The sequence below is a fragment of the Schistocerca serialis genome, chromosome 12, assembly GCF_023864345.2.
Source record: "Schistocerca serialis cubense isolate TAMUIC-IGC-003099 chromosome 12, iqSchSeri2.2, whole genome shotgun sequence".
In the NCBI taxonomy this organism is placed as follows: domain Eukaryota; kingdom Metazoa; phylum Arthropoda; class Insecta; order Orthoptera; family Acrididae; genus Schistocerca; species Schistocerca serialis.
The window spans coordinates 123,789,325-123,809,245 of NC_064649.1; the positions used below are offsets into that span (position 1 = coordinate 123,789,325).

A 19,921-nucleotide genomic window follows, 5' to 3' on the forward strand; every position below is an offset into this window, starting at 1 on the left:
GTAACAACAAGAAAGCTGCTTCTTCCACTAAACAAGAAGTTGTACCAGTACACAGTGAAGCCCAGTACCAGAAAAGTATGTTAGCCTACATAAACCCAAAAAAGCCTGCAAAATAAATTTAAAAACATTGTTATATTTAACAAAGACTATAAAAAAAGGTGCTAATAACACAATGTGGACGATGCTAACAAAGAATGGTCCTGCTGCTTTTCTCTCTGCCTGAAGCATCAGGAATGTTTAGTATCATCTTCCACTTTTTTATTAGAACCTTTTTTTAACTCTCTCTTAGCTATGTTCTTACTGGAAGTGCAAAGAGGATTATTTTATGTTTATATAACATACTTTTCTGGTCCTGGTCTTTGCTGTGTACTCATACAACTTCTTGTTTCATGCAACAAGCAATTTTCTTGTTTTGGTCACAGAGGGAACTACTGCAAACTTTTTTTTTTATCTACAAATGATAATACTTCTTACTTGCACTCTTTATCTTGCTCCCAACATTATATAGTATTTGTACACACATTAATTAAACTAAAATCTGTCTCGTTACGATATCTAGACTTCTAGTCCCTAGGCCTATGCTATATAACGGTACCTCATCGTGACTTGTCCACGTCACTGTACAAACTCATCAAAGCACAAATAATGATTAAACGTCCCATAGATGTTGCCTTCAAGTAGATACAAATGATGTTCGAAAATTCTGTTTCACTACAAAAAGTGTGACTCACCATGGTTATGTTGTTGCCGTTAAGCAAAATCTGATCCAGTTTTGTGATACGTCTTCCCTCTGGGGTTGACTCATATTCGGTGACATCCTCAAGTAACATATTAACGAAGTCATCGAATCCGAGTAACGTGCCCACTATTTCCTTGTCATTCTTCATTATTATGTGTATTCTGGAACCAATACACTTATCGACAAGTTCTGCAATAAAAAAGGATCAATTTGTCAATAATGGAAAGTCATTCCAGGGCCCGATTATTCCAAGCTTTTTGGTTAGGTCTCTGTGAGCTGACGTATTACACAATAGAACTGTTTTAATTCTTTTTCCAGGACCATTATATGAACTTTTTCGGTAAAGCAATATTACAAAACACTCGTGTACGTCACATACCTAATGGAAGCAAAGTAGACGGATTCGTTGCTACCGAAGCGGACATTTTACAACTCCCGCACTTCCAACTCCAAACACAACTATTCAGCTGTTCTCGACTGCCAACGACATCGTATTTCTTGGTTTTGGTGTAGTATCTCTGAAAAAAAAAATGAATTGAATATTTTCTCTGATGGCGTCGCTCTTTGGATTAATATTTTTGCTTCCTGAGGTGGGTCACGTGATATTCGTTCTTGTTGGCGGTAATTTGACGTAAGCCGGGTTTACACACGCCGCACGCGTCTAATGTGGCACCACAGCTTGTGTCTTGCTGTAGTGGCACCGTCATCTACCGCTACATGGGAAGCCATAAATTCTACATAGTTGCACAGCTTTCAGTATGGGTCAATTGAAATCATATGGGCGGGTATGCATTTTATAGCGTAGATTATGTTCTTAGAGCTGTGACAAGAGTTAAATACAAGGAATACGAAACCTAAATGTTGGATCTGAAAATAATTTCGCACAGGGATAACGCAGGGGAAACAAACACATTTATAAAAGAAATAATACTCAGAGACGAAAATGCTGTCTGCAATGGCAAACTAATCAACAGCTGGGATGTAAATATCATCGGCAGATACGCCATTATTCCAAGATTTTGTCATCTTAGTATATTCATTGACACAGGCATTTCGAATAATTAATTTTTAGTTTAACACCTGTCACATCACACTCTGAAAATATTTCCTGCGTATAAGACACAATTTATACAATGATTGGTCCCACAAATTACAAAGTTCATACAACTCGCTGTTGTGGTTAAATATATTCAGTTTATTTATTTATTTTTTTTCTTTATAGTACCTCACTTCCCAATCCGGGGCGGGCTCGAAGCAGCATATGCGCTGCTCTTCAGCCGTAACACAATGATGATACAACAGAAAACATTTAAAATTATAAAGGAGAAAATATGGCGGATAAAAATATAAAAAAGGGGGAACATAATGGAAGAGAACAGACAAAAAGGGGGCGACTGTAAATGGAGACAAAAACCTTAAAAATTAAAATTATAAACAGCCGACCAGTTGCAATGGATAAAGAAACTCTTTACTCAGGATTCAACAAATATAAATTTGTCTTCTTCAGAAGGTAACAATTTTACATTAGTAAGGACTAATGTACCATCGCAGTTTTTACAATTATCGGCATAGATCCATGTGTCAAAAAATAAAATATAGCCCTTGAATTGGGGTTTGTCACGTTAATATAAAATAGCTCATGGATCTTGCAGAGCTCACAACCGAGAGGCGTACATGAGGCCGGGGGCAGGAGTGGGAGCTACTGTGGGTGTGGAGGCTGGGGGAAGGGTGTAGATATGGGGATACACAGCAGGGGAGGAAATGGGGGAATGGGTGAGGGCAGGGAGGGGAGGCAAGGTGTAAGGAGGGAGGCCAGGGGCGGCACTCCAAGAAGTGACAGTGGACGAGGTGAGGGGGAGGTGTAGATGACAGTGGAGGTGGGAAGGCTCATGATGGACGGACTGACAGCAGGCAGTGGTGAGCACCGGGCGGAGTCAAACAGGTAGTCAGGCAGGTGGATGGTGGACGGATGGACGGACGACAACAGTGGTGGCGGCAATGGCGGACGGATGACAGTGGCAGGCAAGTGAATACACAGACAGGCAAACGGACTGACTCACAGCAACAGGTGCTTCAACAGTGTAGATTTCACCCTGAGGGTAGCCCAGGCTCTGTAATCTGATGTCTTCTAAGGAGGGGATCCAACCCATGTGATGCAGTTTCTTTATTCACTTAAAAGTCTTTTAAGACTGAGGGATACATCATTTGTCTGAAAATATTGCACACAAACACACACACTACTGCAGAAAATTAAACATAGGTTGCTGTTCTTTTAGTTCTAGTTTGGTATTACAATAGTTGTGCACAGTGCAAACTATAATTGTTACCATGTTATTTTTTGCGTATGTTCTACGATACGTTCGCTGCTTCCTTTTTACTTTCGGTGTAGTTTTGTGTTTTACTGGTGGGAGATTAAAAGAATGCGCCTCAGTCAAGAGTATTAAAAACTTACTACTTAATTGCCAAAGCATTTGCAACAAAATGCCAAAGTTTGAAGTGCTCCTTAAAAGCAGTAAAAGTCACATAATAGTATAGCCCCTTTGAAATCATTGATGTTCGAAATCTTTCATTTTCCGCAAAGGCCAGTATTACACTATCAAATTTCTTTGTCAAAGATGTGATCCAATATTCCGTCACATATATTTGACAAAGATCATTGATGTAGTGCTAGAAGGGGTATTACACTGTCATCATAATTTTCCTCATAGTTCAAGATGGTTGACAACTACAAATTATTAACCGCAGCAGTTGCTTGTACCACAATTGCACTGTGTGCACATGTGGTACAAAAGCAGGGAAAAAAAAAGGAAACATACTTGGGTGAAGTCGTGGGTTTCATGATGAGATGATAAAAGCATTCAACAGAACTTGTTACGTGAGCTTAGAGTGGAGGAAGTCAAGTCGTACATCAATTACTTAGGAATGGATGAGCATACATTTCAGTATGTGCTCAGTGAAGTGATTCCTCATATCTCAAAGCACAATACTCGCTTAAGAACTGCTATATCTGCAGAAGACAGGCTCACTGTAATACTCCGATTTCTTGCTACAGGAGAAGGTTACTCTAGCTTACAGTACAGCACCTGAATTCCATAGTGCACATTAAGTAAAATAATACCTGAAATGTGTGAAGTAATTTATAAAGCACTAAAGGACCAATGTCTGATGGTAAATAAATGTTCAATATACTTTATGTTCATTAAGAACAATTTTTATTTTATTTTATTAACACAGCATGTACCAACTGGCATCCAAAACTACAAAACTAAAAGAGATGTATGAAGCTGATTAGGCGTTTTACAAAGTGAGGCATCCTGAGTATAAACATAGATTAAGATAGATTAAGAAGACTGGAGAGCTACAAAAAAATTATACATATACAGTGGCGGTCAAAATAATAGAGCCACCTGGCAAAGGTTTGGAATAAAGTGCACATTTATTACTTGACATGTTTGAACTATGATGGAAACCATTACAACCGAGTCACATTGTACTATAGTCAGTTATATCGATAACACAACACAAAATAATCAGTAATAATCTTGCCACCCACATCACAGCTGAACTGCATAAGATGGATAATGTGAGTGGTGAGGAATTTATAACGGGCACAATACATGGTTTGCAGCGGTGTTTGATGGACAGGGTCAAAAAAATAGAGCCAATTGAAACAAATATATTGTACTTGATCTCAGTCTTATGAAACGTACAGGAACAGTCTTTTTTGCATAGGACTGCATTAGTACTTCGTGGGGTAACCCTTATTTTTGAGGATTGCCCTGCACCTCTTACCCATAGAGTCTACTAAACGCCTGCATTCGTCACTACTGATCGCATACCAGGCTCTCTGGATTTCTTCCCACAGTTTTTCTGACGATGTAGCTTTTGAGCGGTCAATTCTCTTGTCTAAGATCTCCCATAAGTTCTCAATGGGTGATGCGTCAGGGGACTGAGGTGGCCACTCTAATACTTCGATATTGTGCTCTTGAACAAACTGCCTTATGATCCTTGCAGTATGCTTTGGATCGTTATCGTGCTGAAATTTCCATTTCAGCGGCATTTCCTCTTCAGCATAAGGCAGCATCACATTTGCCAAGATGTCTTTGTACATTTCTGCGTTCATTATGCCGTTGATACGGTGTATTGGACCAATGCCGTACCATGAAAAACATCCCCATACCATAACACTTCCGCCACCGTATTTCACAGTTTTTAAAGTGTACTTGGGATTAAATTCCTGGTTTGGTGGGCGGCGCACATAGACTTTTCCGTCTGAGGCAAACCTATTAAACTTGGATTCATCGGACCAAAGGATGTTCCTCCACCAAGTATTAGGTTTTTGTTCATTTCTCCGGGCAAAGGCTAACCTTTTCCGAACATTAGCTTGTGAAACATGTGGCTTCTTTCTTGCAATGCGCCCATTCAATTTTGCAGATCTCAGTCGTCTTTGAATCGTTGAGGTTGATGGTTGAACATCATGTTCGTCGCTAAACAAAATGGCTTTCAGTCGTGGTGTTGACAAAAATGGGTCTTTCTTCACTTCCCTAGTGATGAGTCTGTCTACGCGAGTAGTAGTTACACGAGGTCGCCCCCTGTTCTCCACCTGCGGCTTTGTTTGTTTTGACCGTTTCATGGCGTTCTGGACTCGTTTTCGCGAAACGTGCAAGACATTGGCTATTTTATTCATGGACATCCCACTTTTGAACATCCGGAACATTACTATACGCTCATCTTCACTGGTATGCTTTGCTCTGCCCATCTAGACGAATGTAAACAAAACCACACGTCAATTTACATACAAAACAACTGCATAAAAATCAATTTAAAGGCACATGTGTAAAGCGGCTCTATTATTTTGACCCATAAGATTCTTACCTTTATGCCTCTTTTCACACGTCTAGCTCAAACGCTTCCTTTCGGATGACTAAAGATAGCAGCAACGTCTTCCCTGATGTTGTCTACAAGGGACTGACAACACGGCACTCGTGGCGATTTCGCGAACTAATAGATATCCTAGTTCTTAATCTCGTCAATAGAGGTGGCTCTATTATTTCGACCGCCACTGTATATGTAATTTATAATATGGTATTGTCCTCTTCTATACCAGCCTGCTGCAAGGCAACCTGGATATATCCAGAGGCAGACGGATGTGCTTGTTGAGTTGTCGCATGCAGAAAATCCCACCTGTCCATCAAACACCGCTGCAAACCATGTATTGTGCCCGTTATAAATTCCTCACCACTCACATTATCCATCTTATGCAGTTCAGCTGTGATGTGGGTGGCAAGAGCACTGTAGTGGTCTTCTTGGACAGGCCGGGGCAGAGTCCTGGCCATATCAGCCACAGCCTTCAATGTCCTGGTGGCCTCTACAATGACATCTGTTGCGACATCTGTTATGCCTTTCCTTCTTTTTCTGGGAGGTCGCTTTTGATGCTGGGGCTGTGGCTCACTGCATGCAACAGAAGGTTCTTGTAGAGCCTGCATTTCATGCTATAAAATAAGAGATGGAAGCCATTAGTTACATACTTCCTAGCACATACAAACATCTTATTTACAGGTACCGACAATCAGAGAAGAGTGGGAGCAAATTGCAGAGGATTTCGAGAAGGAGTGGAACTGTTATAACACTATAGGAACATTGAACGGAAAGCATATTCGTATTAATTACCCAAAAGCTAGTGGATCTCACATTTTCAATTACATATCCTTCAACAGTATCATGTTATTTGCCATGGTAGATGCATCCTACAAATTTTTGTATGTTGATGTAGGGACTAATGGGCATGTTGGTGATGCTGGAGTGTTTTCAAAAAGCAAACTACGGGAGTGTCTCATTGCCCGATCTATTCTCAACATTCCTGAAGGCAGGAAGCTTGGGAACACAAACATTACAACTCCAATGGTTGTACTGGCAGATGATGCTTTTCCCCTGAGTTACAACATTATGAAGCAACAACCCTTAAAAGGAATCACAAAGGAAGAAAAGGTTTTCAATTACAGACTGTCATGAGGAAGAAGATTAGTGGAGAGCAGCTTTGGCTTCTTGCAAGTCATTTCAGGATATTTGTTACTACCATTAATCTGCCTCCAGAAAAAGTTATCACAATTACACTGGCTGCCTGCACACTGCAGAACTTGTTAACTGAGAGAAGAAAACACTTGTACACTCGTCAGGAAACAGTGTCTGCCGTAGTAGGAGACTGCACTTATCTTGAGACACAAAGCGCTGAGGACCTACAGTGAATGGAACCAATAGCTTGCCAAGCTGCTTCTGGACGTCCACTACACGGGAGAGCAGTTAAGAGAGCATTTTAAGACATTTTAAAATGGCGCTGGTAAAGTACCCTGGTGAGATAATCATATTTGGTTATGTAAAATGTAAACAAATGTACATACCTCAAACATTTATTCGAATGTTGGTGTACTATGTTCACTTCAACTTTCTGTGCTCTCGATATTACAGACACTATCGCCCGCCCTGTGGCCTGGTCGAGGAACTGTAGCATGTGGAACCAGTACACTTGTGGAGTGTACGCCATCTGTGCACTGGCTCCACTTTTGATTTTCTGCATCTGTAATAATAGTAACGAAAATAATGTAGCCTAAACTACTTGTAGGTTAAGTAAACATTATCGTATGCTTCATGTTGCTGCAGTGAACAAATTAACGCTTATCATTTGTATGTCATGTAAACTTTACTTGCATTACTAAAAAGGAAGAAATATGCCGATACGTACTTTTGCTTTCTCGTAAGAGTAACTTGTGCAGAGGCCATTTATTTTCTTTTTAATGTCGTCAACCGTGCACCCAGGCCGTATGTGACGGCTAATAATATTTTTGTAGCTCACCAATCTTCATAATCCATTTTTATATTCAGGGTGCCTCACATTGTAAAGCGCCTCATCAGCTTCATACATCTCTATTAATTTTGTGGTAGACGCCACACACAAATTGTATTTTCCGGCCATGTTTACAAACACACAACAGATGACAGAACGCTACAGCGATGCTAGCGCTCCACGTTGTAACTCATCACATTGCAGTGAACAGAAGACAAGCGACTTCTTAGATCAAATCTACAGCTAGGCCGTAGATTTGATCAAATATTTGACGATATTTGACAAAGTTCCCTATTACACCATCAAATTTCTTTGACAAAGATATTGGACAAAGAAATTTGATAGTGTAATACCGGTCACAGTGGCTCCGTTATCGTTCGGATTCCGCCGACGGCCAGTCTTTTCAATACGGCGCGCTCGCACTACAGCCGATCTTATCTCCCAAACGTACCGTCTTCGGACGACAATTGATGAAATTATTCGGTCAAATTGACCGACGTTCTCGCACGCGAAATATAGAGCGCGAGAAACTGGTAAGTTCAGTCCAAGCAAGAGTGAGTTTGTGGCAACCTGAGAATGAAAATACCATTATCGGAATATAGTTAGGAATCTGCGGACTGAAATCGGGGGTTAATACGAAATCTAAAATAGGCAAAATGTTTACTAGAAACTGTCAGCATAGATTATAACCCCTAATCCGCGGAGTTCGAGTTAACTTGAGTTCGTCAATATCTATTTGTTGTTTGATGGTGAAACCGACGATGATAAGTTGTTTTTATGTTTTGTATTTACCGATTGGATTAGTATTGCGACTATTGTGGCATTATTATTTGCAAATAGAAATATCTTAAATGTTTTTGAGCTTCTGCATGCCCTTTGTTGGTTCAGTTAACAATTTGACAGCTTTGGAAAAGTTGTTGAAGTCAGATCTGTAGCGAAAATGTTAGAATTTTAAGGTACTTGTTGTCTTTGTGTCGCCACGAGTGTGTTTAGAACACAGAATAAATTTTTATCCAATCCATATTTGTTAGGCGTTTACCGTATTCCCAACGTTAAGTTCTTGAGTTTTCCTCTGGATGGAAAAGTGTGGTAGAAGACGTCAGCGGGAGTGACGTGACTCACAAGAGCAACGTTGTGCAATGGACAGCAATGAGGAAACCAGAAGAATAGGCCTATAAGGAAATACACCTCTACAATCGGTTGATTGCTTCGTAGTTTAGCAGCAGCAATGAGGCGGACGTGACAGGATGTGAGGTACTAGAATTTCTACATGTGCATATGTAACCATTTTCGTCAATCAATATTGTTTATTTTTTATTTCTGACATTATGGATAATGGAATGTAGTCGAATTGAGTCGGGTGATGTTCAGGGTATTAGATTAGGAAATGAGACACTTAAAGTAGTAAAGGAGTTTTGCTATTTGGGGAGCAAAATAACTGATGATGGTCGAAGAAGAGAGGATATAAAATGTAGACTGGCAATGGGAAGGGAAGCGTTTCTGAGGAAGAGAAATTTGTTAACATCGAGTATTTATTTGTTAGGAAGTCGTTTGTGAAAGTATTTGTATGGAGTGTAGCCATGTATGGAAGTGAAACATGGACGATAAATAGTTTAGACAAGAAGAGAATAGAAGCTTTCGAAATGCGGTGCTACAGAAGAATGCTGAAGATTAGATGGTTAGATCACATAACTAATGAGGTGTTGAATAGGATTGGGGAGAAGTTTGTGGCACAACTTGACTACAAGGGATCGGTTGGTAGGACATGTTCTGAGGCATCAAGGGATCACCAATTTAGTATTGGAAGGCAGCGTGGAGGGTAAAAATCTTAGAGGGAGACCAAGAGATGAATAAACCAAGCAGATCCAAAAGGATGTAGGTTGCAGTAGGTACTGGGAGGTGAAGAAGCTCGCAGAGGATAGAATAGCATGAAGGACTGCATCAAACCAGTCTCAGGACTGAAGACCACAACATCATGTTTTACCTAAGACTGTTACCAAATCTTCGAGTGCAGTTGTTGACGAGACAAAAGATAGTTCAGGTGGCAAATCAGTTCTTTATCTTATGAATCAGAATTTTGACTGAAAAGGAAATCATAATCCGAATGTTACTGCCAGAAACTTACGGCAGAATGGCAGAAGAAGTGATTTGTTTACTGTTTCGCCCGGACGTTTTATCCAAAAACTTTGTATTAATGAATATAACTGGTGATGGATATTTACCGTTGCCAAAGGTTTTCGTTTCGTAACATTAGAACTAAGGGTCGACAGAAGCGTTCGATCCCACGCGGCGGCTTTGACCCGTGACGTAATGGTGTTGTGGTGTGTGACGTCATGACGGCGCGGAGTTTGGTTTGTCAGTATGGCGTGTTTGTAAATGTCGTCGGATATGGTTTGTTGGGTCCTCTGGTGGTATGTTCCGGGCTTTCGTTTGTGTGGTGTAATGGGCTCAGTTTGCTCTTGCTCATTGTTCAAAATTGTTTGTAGTGGAATTCGTTTCAGTGAGTTAACGATTTTGTGGTTTTGTGTGAAGGTTAATTTAGTTTTGTTCGCTGTACGTCGTGTGGTAATTTTAGTAAAATTAATCGGTTGTTGTTTTTGTTCAGGAATGGATATGACGGATAAAATTAACAGTGCGCGTCTGAGCGATGTGATGGGGAACACTCCTTTGGAACTGATCAAGTTTTTGCAGCTTTTTCTGTCTAATTGCCGAGATTCCGTAATGCTCTATTCGTGGCGAAGAAATGAAGTTTGCAAAAGTGCCGGCGTCTCGGACCTTGGACGGTCATATGTGGCGCTGTCCAAAAGACGACATTTGGCGTTCTATACGGCGCGGTTCCTGGTTCGGGAAGTCTAGGTTGGGCATGCGCGAGATTGTACTGGTGACTTATTATTTTTGTTATAGATCTCCACACAGTTTTTGCGCGCATGAGACTGGTGTGAGAGAGAGGAATGTACTTGATTGGTTTTATTTTTGCCGTGAAGTGTGTTCAGAGTTCATTAAGTACAGGGGTAAGCGGGGGGGGGGGGGGGGCATGGGGTTGTTGTGGAGGTGCACGAGTCGCAGTTTGGGAGAAGGAAGTATGGGAGGGGTAAGTCTGTGGTTGGTCCCTGGGTGTGGGGGGGGGGGGGGGTGTTCTGAATGTGTGTTCAGGATTGTGGGAGAGGTCCAAGACGGAATTAGTGGGGTTAATTGAGGAGTACACAGAACTGGGGTCCACAGTAGTTTGTAGTTTCAGATGCGTTTTCTTCATATAGAGGGTTAGGTGGGAGGAGATTCCATCATTTAGTCATTAACCATAGCTTAGAGTTCAAAAATTATGAGAAGGGGGCTTGCTCAAATACAATAGAGGAGATGTGGGGGCTGTTAAGTCAGTTCTTGGGAGGGGGAAGAGGTGCTCTTCCAACCTTCAGTCTCATTTAGTTGGGTACTGTTGGCGGAAGAGTGTCCCTGAGGGCTGTTGTGTTTTTCAGTTCTTTTAAGGGCTGTTAGTATATAGGCCGAAAGTGGTTGGTTAGGGTGGTTTGGGGGCGGGGGAGTGTGTTGGTTTGTGTTTTAGTTGTGGAGGATCTATTTTGTTGAAGTTTTTGTTGAGTTGTAGTGTGTGATTGGGATTTTTTTATGTTGCATTTGGTTTTTGTTCATGGTTTTTGTGTGTGTGTGTGTGTGTGTGTGTGTGTGTGTGTGTGTGTGTGTGTGTGTGTGGTGGCCAACCTAGTTCGTGGCGCCGGAACTTTTTTGTGGTAAGTTTTTATTGTTTTGTTTTCAGTGTGTGTGTTGTGTGTTGGAGTCTAGGGAAGTCTCTTATTGAAATGAAATGTGTGGCTGTGAATGCTGGTATTGGTATCGGGAGATGTTTTTGAGCTACATAGGCCAAGGGAAGTGTTCGATCCCAGTTTATGGGATCAGGAGCTGCTGTTTACATAGGTCAAGGGAAATGTTCGATCCCAATGTGTGGCTGTGAATGTTGGTATTGGTATCAGGATATGTTTTTGAGCTACATAGGTCAAGGGAAGTGTTCGATCCCAATTTATGGGAATGGGAGATGCTATTGAACTATATAGGTGAAGGGAAGTGTCTGATTCCAGATGATATTGTGTTTAGTGGTATTTGGGGAGTTTTGTGATGTTGGTTTTTTCGTCATTTTGTGTGGTTTTTTTATGGGGGTGGGTGTCTAAATTTGTTTATATTTAGTTTGTCCCCACACCAACAACCCCCTATTTCCCACACTTGTCCCATTAGTGTCATTAGGCTTTTTGTGGAAAGTGTGTGTGTTTGTTTTTCAATGTATTTTCGTCCTGATAATGTGTACGTAACGACTTTATCTGCACCATATTGGAATCGTAGTTTATGGTCGTTTCCGCCATACTTGTGACGTCATGGGTCAAAGCAGACGGGCGGGATCGGATGCTTCCGTATTTCTCAGGAGTTTGAATGGTCACTAGCAAGCATGCTACTGCGACTGTTGGCGTGTCAAGAAAATGCGGCGAAGTGGCTTGAATTGTAGACTTTTAAGTAGCGTACGCAGTGAAATGCTTGTATCGTCCTGCATGCCATTCTCGACATTTTTTGGCTGACCCATACCTACTTTATTAAAATTATGCTCAGTAAATTTTACAAATATGTGCTTAGAAAGTAGCTTCTGAAAATCACATAGCATATATTTCACACCTGTTATTACATTGCACTGAAAGAAAACTGCTCCAAAACCAGTATATCAAGAGTGTCACTGTGAATGAAGTGTTCAGTAGAGGACAAACCAGACGCTGTGAAAGCTATGACTTCTTAAATATTTCGCGAGCAAGTCCATATGAAGGCATTCTAATTTAACTTTATTGTACAGGCGTACATATTCCATTGATAATTTGAATGATTTCTTTAATCAACATTTTGTGGAATGTGTCAGTGCTCACAATATGTAGCTTATACATGATTAGTGCTAACAGCAACAAACATTTTTTATCTCTGTTCATGTAATATACATAACAGCCTAGTTTGTTTGTAGACTACCACCTACCAGTTCTTTAAAGAAAATTCGTTTGTAGGATCGAAAGAGTTGTCCAAAAGAAATCATTTTATATTAGATTCAAAACTTAATTATTTGAGGAGCTCAGTAACAAGCTATTACTTATTCAAGTTTCCATTAATGTACACACCTAAAAATATGGAGCATCTTCTACAAGCTATTTCATTTGTGTGTACTGCTCTATTAGTTGTATATAACTGAATGTAGTGGTTTTTTTCTCCAGTTTAGTTTTACAGTGAAGGTTGTTTTCAGCACAAGGGTGACTGTACGTGTGCTGCTGTGTGCTGTTTTCCTGTTGTATGAATTGTACAATTCCCTTTGTGTTTCCCCCGACCCTTCTGTCACCCTGGGGTTAAAGTCCTAACTTTTAAGGTGCAGTGATCATTACAAACAACACCTCTGCCGCATCAACTGATCATAGTAGTTATGATCTTGGGTACATTTTCAAGCCAACCGTGTTGTACAATATGACAGACAGACTGAAATATTTTTCATTCGATTTTGTAGGAAAATTATCAATTATTTGTTACATGCGGTGCTCAATTTTATTGGTAGAGTGCATGTTTACTGAAAATGTTGTCAGCACTTTCATGTTATGATATGGTGAAAGTTCAGGCGGAATGTTGGTGACAGTCACTTCCCTGTGATGGTTTCCAAAATTACCACCGGTGAAAGTGTAAAATATTTGTACCTAATACTGGACATTCAATAATTCTCAACATTCTGCCTGAACAATATTCCTTAGCTAAACAGATGGACAGAGACTACTATGTGGCAACTATGATTTCACAAAAAAAAAAAAATAAAAAAAAATCTTGGTTTGCTCTTGGCAAGAAATCTTGTACTCTGAAAGCCAGCAAAGTTTCAAACAAATTTAAAAACTTAAAAACAAAAGGGCGTTGTCCAAGGGCGAACCCAGGATCTGAACAGGGGGAGGGGGGGGGGGGGGAGGTCATACTAGTCTCAGGAAACAAGGACTCGAGACAACATACAGCACTTCTTATTAAATAAAACAGTAAACCAGTGAAAAACTGCTTTTAATAAACATTTTAAACACAAGAATGGACTTGTACAATCCGAGAAAACATGCAGCATTTCTTATTAAATAAAAGAGTAAACTAGTAGAAAACTGCGAATATCTTCTAGGGGAGGGGGGGGGGGAGGGGGGCAGCTGCTCCCCCCTGCCCCTCGCTGGGTATGCCCGTGGCGTTGTCAACCTGCCTCAAGGCTCAAAGATCCTTTTGGGATATATGTTCTGGTATTGTGAATATCTTTTTAATTAAGTAGCTGTTCTACATTAAAGACCATGGCCCTGGTATCATACACAAGAAACTGGCTGCTAAAAATGCATTCAATCTCAGGGCTTAAGGTGGAATGATGATGATCTTGGATGAACACTCGAATTTAACATTTCTTGTGAAGTGTGAATATTGCCATCAAAACTGTGTGTATTTAGCAGTGGGACAGCAGAGTTTTCTCCCCTTCTTTCTGTAAGCTTAGAGGCACAAATTTGTTACAAAACAAACTTAGTGCAAGGATCTGATGCAAATTGCCATATCTTGCAAGTAACCGAACCAGACAAATGAGTAGTCAGTATACTGGAACGACTACACAGTATTGTTAGTTTTGGCAGATGTTATGCAGAAGAAAGTATTCAACTCCTCTGAGTGAACCCATTTATAGAAAACTGAAGGGGGATCCAAAGGGAAAGAAAATCAAATCAATGGAAGCACTGCTAAAGCAAACTAAAATGAACTTCAGCATTGTCAGAAGACCCATCCCACAAGTTCCATAGACACCAAGGATATGTGGTGTACAGAAGGTCTGCAAAGAAGCTTTGCCTTTATTGCCCATTGTGAATATTATTAATTCACCAGTCTACAGTCTAGCAAAAGACTGACTCCAAAGCATTGACATTTGGTGAGCCTCACAGATTTGTATGTTAAGGACTCCACCCTTTTGCAGCACTTCTAGAAGAAAAGTGTTTCTCGGCTAGGGACCTATTGGTCAGCTTTGGTATGAAGTCTTCATTCAAGAGTCCATCAGGGTCAGACAATGAGAACGTCTTAGAGCAATGCATGGCACCCAATATCTGCAAGCTTGTGCGCGACTGTTTGACTGTCTATTTCTACATGTACATCTACATCCATACTCCGCAAGCCACCTGACGGTGTGTGGCGGAGGGTATCTTGAGCACCTCTATCGGTTCTCCCTTCTATTCCAGTCTCGTATTGTTCGTGGAAAGGAGGATTGTCGGTATGCTTCTGTGTGGGCTCTAATCTCTCTGATTTTATCCTCATGGTCTCTTCGCGAGATATACATAGGAGGGAGCGATATACTCCTTGACTCTTCGGTGAAGGTATGTTCTCGAAACTTTAACAGAAGCCCGTACCGAGCTACTGAGCATCTCTCCTGCAGAGTCTTCCACTGGAGTTTATCTATCATCTCCGTAACGCTTTCGCTATTACTAAATGATACTGTAATGAAGCGCGCAGCTCTCTGTTGGATCTTCTCTATCTCTTCTATCAACCCTATCTGGTACGGATCCCACACTGCCAAACAGTATTCAAGCAGTGGGCGGACAAGCATACTGTAACCTACTTCCTTTGTTTTCGAATTGCATTTCCTTAGGATTCTTCCAATGACTCTGTCTGGCATCTGCTTTACCAACGATCAACTTTATATGATCATTCCATTTTAAATCACTCCTAATGCGTACTCCCAGACAAATCATGGAATTAACTGCTACCAGTTGCTGACCTGCTATTTTGTAGCTAAATGATAAGGGATCTGTCTTTCTATGTATTCGCAGCACATCACACTTGTCTACATTGAGATTTAATTGCCATCCCCTGCACCATACGTCAATTCGCTGCAGATCCTCCTGCATTTCAGTACAATTTTCCATTGTTACAACCTTTCGATATACTACAGCATCATCCACAAAAAGCCTCAGTGAACTTCCGATGTCATCCACAAGGTCATTTATATATATTGTGAATAGCAACGGTTCTACGACACTCCACTGCGGCACACCTGAAATCACTCTTACTTTGGAAGACTTCTCTCTATTGAGAATGACATACTGCTTTCTGTTATCTAGGAACTCTTCAATCCGATCACACAATTGGTCTGATAGTCCATATGCTCTTACTTTGTTCATTAAACGACTGTGGGGAACTGTATCGAACGCCTTGCGGAAGTCAAGAAACACGGCATCTACCTGGGAACCCGGTCTCTGGCCCTCTGAGTCTCGTGGACGAATAGCGCGAGCTGGGTTTCACACGACCGTCTTTTTCGAAACCCATGCCGATTCCTACGGAGTAGATTTCTAGTCTCCAGAAAAGTCATTATACTTGAACGTAATATGTGTTCCAAAATTCTGCAACTGATAGACGTTAGAGATATAGGTCTATAGTTCTGCACACCTGTTCGACGTCCCTTCTTGAAAACGGGGATGACCTGTGCCCTTTTCCAGTCCTTTGGAATGCTGCGCTCTTCTAGAGACCTACGGTACACCGCTGCAAGAAGGGGGGCAAGTTCCATCGTGTACTCTGTGTAAAATTGAACTTGTATCCTATCAGGTCCAGCGGCATTTCCTCTTTTGAGCGATTCTAATTGTTTTTCTATCCCTCTGTCGTCTATTTTGATATCTACCATTTTGTCATCTGTGCGACAATCTAGAGAAGGAACTACAGTGCAGTCTTCCTCTGTGAAACAGCTTTGGAAAAAGACATTTAGTATTTCGGCCTTTAGTCTGTCATCCTCTGTTTCAGTACCTTTTTGATCACAGAGTGTCTGGACGTTTTGTTTTCATCCACCTACCACTTTGACATAAGACCAAAATTTCTTAGGATTTTCTGCCAAGTCAGCACACAGAACTCTACTTTCGAATTTATTGAACGCCTCTCGCATAGCCCTCCTCACACTACACTTCGCTTCGCGTAATTTTTGTTTGTCTGCAAGGCTTCAGGTGGAAAGGGGAATTATATGAACAGGTAGATAGTGTAGCCATGGGTTCCCCTCTCTCACCTGTTGCACCAGATATATTGGGAGCATTTGAAGAAATAGCACTCCAGTCTGCACCATAATACCCAGAATGCAGGTTCCAATATGTTGGACACCTTCAATATCAGTCACGTGGAGAAGAAGAGCTACAGAACTTCCACACCTCAATCGGCAGAACAGCAGGATCAGATTCAATTTGAAGGTAGAGAAGAATGGGTTGAAAGTTACCAAAAGCCTTATGGTAAACTTAGTCATAGAATACATAGAAAGCCCACCACCAGGGACAGGTACCTACTGGTCTCCTCACATTATCCTATGCAGAAGAAATACGCTCTGCACACTTTAACCAAGAGAACACACAGGATCAGTGATGAACATCTGAAGGCTGAACTACAAAACTTGAGGTCCAGTTTGAGAGCCAATGGGACAGACGTGACAGATAAAGCTATGGCGGGAAAGGATGAAAGCAAAAGGAAAGTCCAGAGGGAAGCACAAAATATCACACTTATGTCCAAGAGGTCTTTGCACGTGTGCTCAAAATTCTTCGCCGAGCAGGTATCGAGCCGACTGTTTGGAAGCAGCAACAGAATAAAGCACTACAGAAGGCAGCTCATGTGAAGCAACACACAGGTTCGTGGGAGACCACAGCGGCCACTGGTTCGCAGGGCAGTGGCACACCTCAGTCAGCACCGGGCAGCAAGTAAACAGCATTACATCACAACTGCCGCCCATTCCCCATCTGCCTGTTTCCACCAGAGTCAAGTAATAAAGCAAACACCAATCAAGAACTAATGAAAACACCAGTGAAGGACATCTAATACTCTCCACGCCATCCTCAACAGCCAGTAAGAGCTCGACAACAGCCTCTTCTGCCAGTATTAAGAACCAAACATTTTCTAATTCGGCAGGAGAAACCACACCTGAGGAAGGCTGTTTCCAATAGTTGTGAAAATTCAGAGGCTCTACACATTGACCATGTGGTCACAGACCAAGAAAAATTTTATTGACTACGTTAAAATTGTTATTGGCAAACACTTCCTGTATTGGAGAATCAGGAACATGGAGTAGCTAACAGTCTATTTGTGGTTGGGCTGGCTACATAGCTAGAATGTTGGAGGAACACCCATGTGATTGGCGGGCAGAGAAGGGAGACCCAGAGTGCAATGGAAGGACTGTGGATCGGCCTGTGTGGCAGAGTGACACACAGAAAAGAACATGTCTGAAAAGTATTAATCTTGCTCAAATTTAAAGCTCATGTAGCCATTTTTTGTGTGTTTGCAAGTCAACTGCATAAAAAAAAACTCCACTCTCTGCAGATCACAATGTTTTCTAATAGTCAACCTATCTGTGTTTCTCTGTGTGCACCACATTTCCTCTTGACAACTGTGGTGCCACATGTTACTAAATCTGTTGTGTTATTGAAGTTTGTAATACAGCATAACATTGAAATGGCAAAATGTGTGAAAAAATGGTGTGAATTTAGATTTTTCATACCATACTCAGTGACTAAAAAGTGACACATTAATATGTTGGTGCATAAGTTTGTAGCATTTTTCTGTAAGTCTAATAAACACAATAGATACACACAACAAAGACTGTAGCCATCAGTAATATAGTCTCCTACACTATTTACAACAGTCTGCCAACTCAGGGGTAACTTTCCGATTCCACAAGTATAGAAATCACGTGGTTTTAAGGTGAAGAACTCGTCAAGCCGTGTTCAGGGTGCATTTTCATCTGGAAACAAGTTCCTTGAAGTCTGTTTGATAGTGTGTGGAAAAGGTGGGAATCGGATGGTGTAAGATCATGTTTTTTGTCAATCTAGCAGAATGTGGATGGGCAGTACTGTGGAGCAGCATCACTTCGCACAGTCTGCTAGACGTCTTGGTTGTTGATAGGAAATGTCAGTAGTGATGGCTATACCTTGGAGAAGTAGTTAGTAGTACACCACACTCTCTTCCGCCAGATACGTAACATTATCTTTTGTGGATGCAAGCAGGTCTTTGTATGGGAAGTTGTTCCTTAGTTTGGGCTCAGGTAGTTTTCCTTGTGTTAGCACAAAGACACCATTTCTCATCGCCAGTGATGATGCAGTATAGGAACGGTCGGTATTCGGTATTAATCACAAGCCAATTAATGATGATGAGCAAGCAGAGACACACATTACTACCCGCCGATTCTTGTGATTTTTGGCATAGAGCATGCAGTACTCATACACCTTACTTTTTGAAGCTTCCACTCTGCATGTGAATGGCACAATGGTGGAATGAAGGCAATGTTATGAAAAGGATAGATTAAAAGACTTTGGGTAGACTTGTGGAATAAAAGGAAAGGGTATAAGTGGGTAAAGGACAATGACTAATGGAGGTTGAGGCCACGAGGGTTACAAGAATGTAGGATATACACTACTGGCCATTAAAATTGCTACACCACAAAGATGACGTGCTACAGACGAGAAATTTTTACCGACAGGAAGAAGATCCTGTGATATGTAAGTGATTAGCTTTTCAGAGCATTCAAACAAGGTTGGCGCTGGTGGAGACACCTACAACGTGCTGACCTGAGGAAAGTTTCCAACCGATTTCTCATACACTAACAGCAATTGACCGGCGTTGCCTGGTGAAACGTTGTTGTGATGCCTCGTGTAAGGAGGAGAAATGCGTACCATCTCGTTTCTGACTTTGATAAAGGTTGAATTGTAGCCTAACGTGATTGCAGTTTATTATATCGCGACATTGCTGCTCACATTGGTGGGTTCAGGAGGGTAATACGGAACGCCGTGCTGGATCCCAATGGCCTCGTATCACTAGCAGTCGAGGTGACAGACATCTTATCCGCATGGCTGTAACGGATTGTGCAGCCACGTCTCGATCCCTGAGTCAACAGATGGGGACGTTTGCAAGACAGCAACCATCTGCACGAACAGTTTGACGACGTTTGCAGCAGCATGGACTATCAGCTCGGAGACCATGGCTGCGGTTACCCTTGACGCTGCATCACAGACAGGGGCGCCTGTGATGGTGTACTCAATGATAAACCTGGGTGCGAATCCAGGTTCTGTTTACAGCATCGTGATGGTCGCATCTGTGTTCGGCGACATCGCGGTGAACACATATTGAAAGTGAGTATTCGTCATCGCCATACTGGTGTATCACCCGGCGTGATGGTATGGGGTGCCATTGGTTACACGTCTCGGTTTGCATTGACGGCACTTCGAACAGTGGACATTACAGCTCTACCCTTCATTCGATCCCTGCGAAACCCTACATTTCAGCAGGATACTGCACAACCGCATCTTGCAGATCCT

The 19,921-nt window shown here is 41.5% G+C and overlaps 2 protein-coding genes across 2 annotated transcripts in view; one reads left to right on the forward strand and one right to left on the reverse strand.

Moving 5' to 3' along the window:
• LOC126428214 (uncharacterized) overlaps positions 1–7,698 on the reverse strand; it is a 28,075-nt gene extending 20,377 nt beyond the window's left edge. The window contains exons 1-5 of the mRNA XM_050090130.1: positions 7,479–7,698; positions 7,138–7,313; positions 5,986–6,231; positions 1,119–1,257; positions 732–928 (exon numbers count right to left, since the gene is read on the reverse strand). Coding sequence (XP_049946087.1) covers positions 732–928; positions 1,119–1,257; positions 5,986–6,231; positions 7,138–7,146 — 591 coding nt within the window. The 5' untranslated portion in view covers positions 7,147–7,313; positions 7,479–7,698. The remainder of the gene's footprint in view (positions 1–731; positions 929–1,118; positions 1,258–5,985; positions 6,232–7,137; positions 7,314–7,478) is intronic.
• A 104-nt stretch (positions 7,699–7,802) lies between these two features.
• The window catches only part of LOC126428213 (uncharacterized), a 129,495-nt gene continuing 117,376 nt past the window's right edge, over positions 7,803–19,921 (forward strand). The window contains exon 1 of the mRNA XM_050090129.1: positions 7,803–8,113. The gene's annotated coding sequence lies outside the window, so the exon portion shown is untranslated. The remainder of the gene's footprint in view (positions 8,114–19,921) is intronic.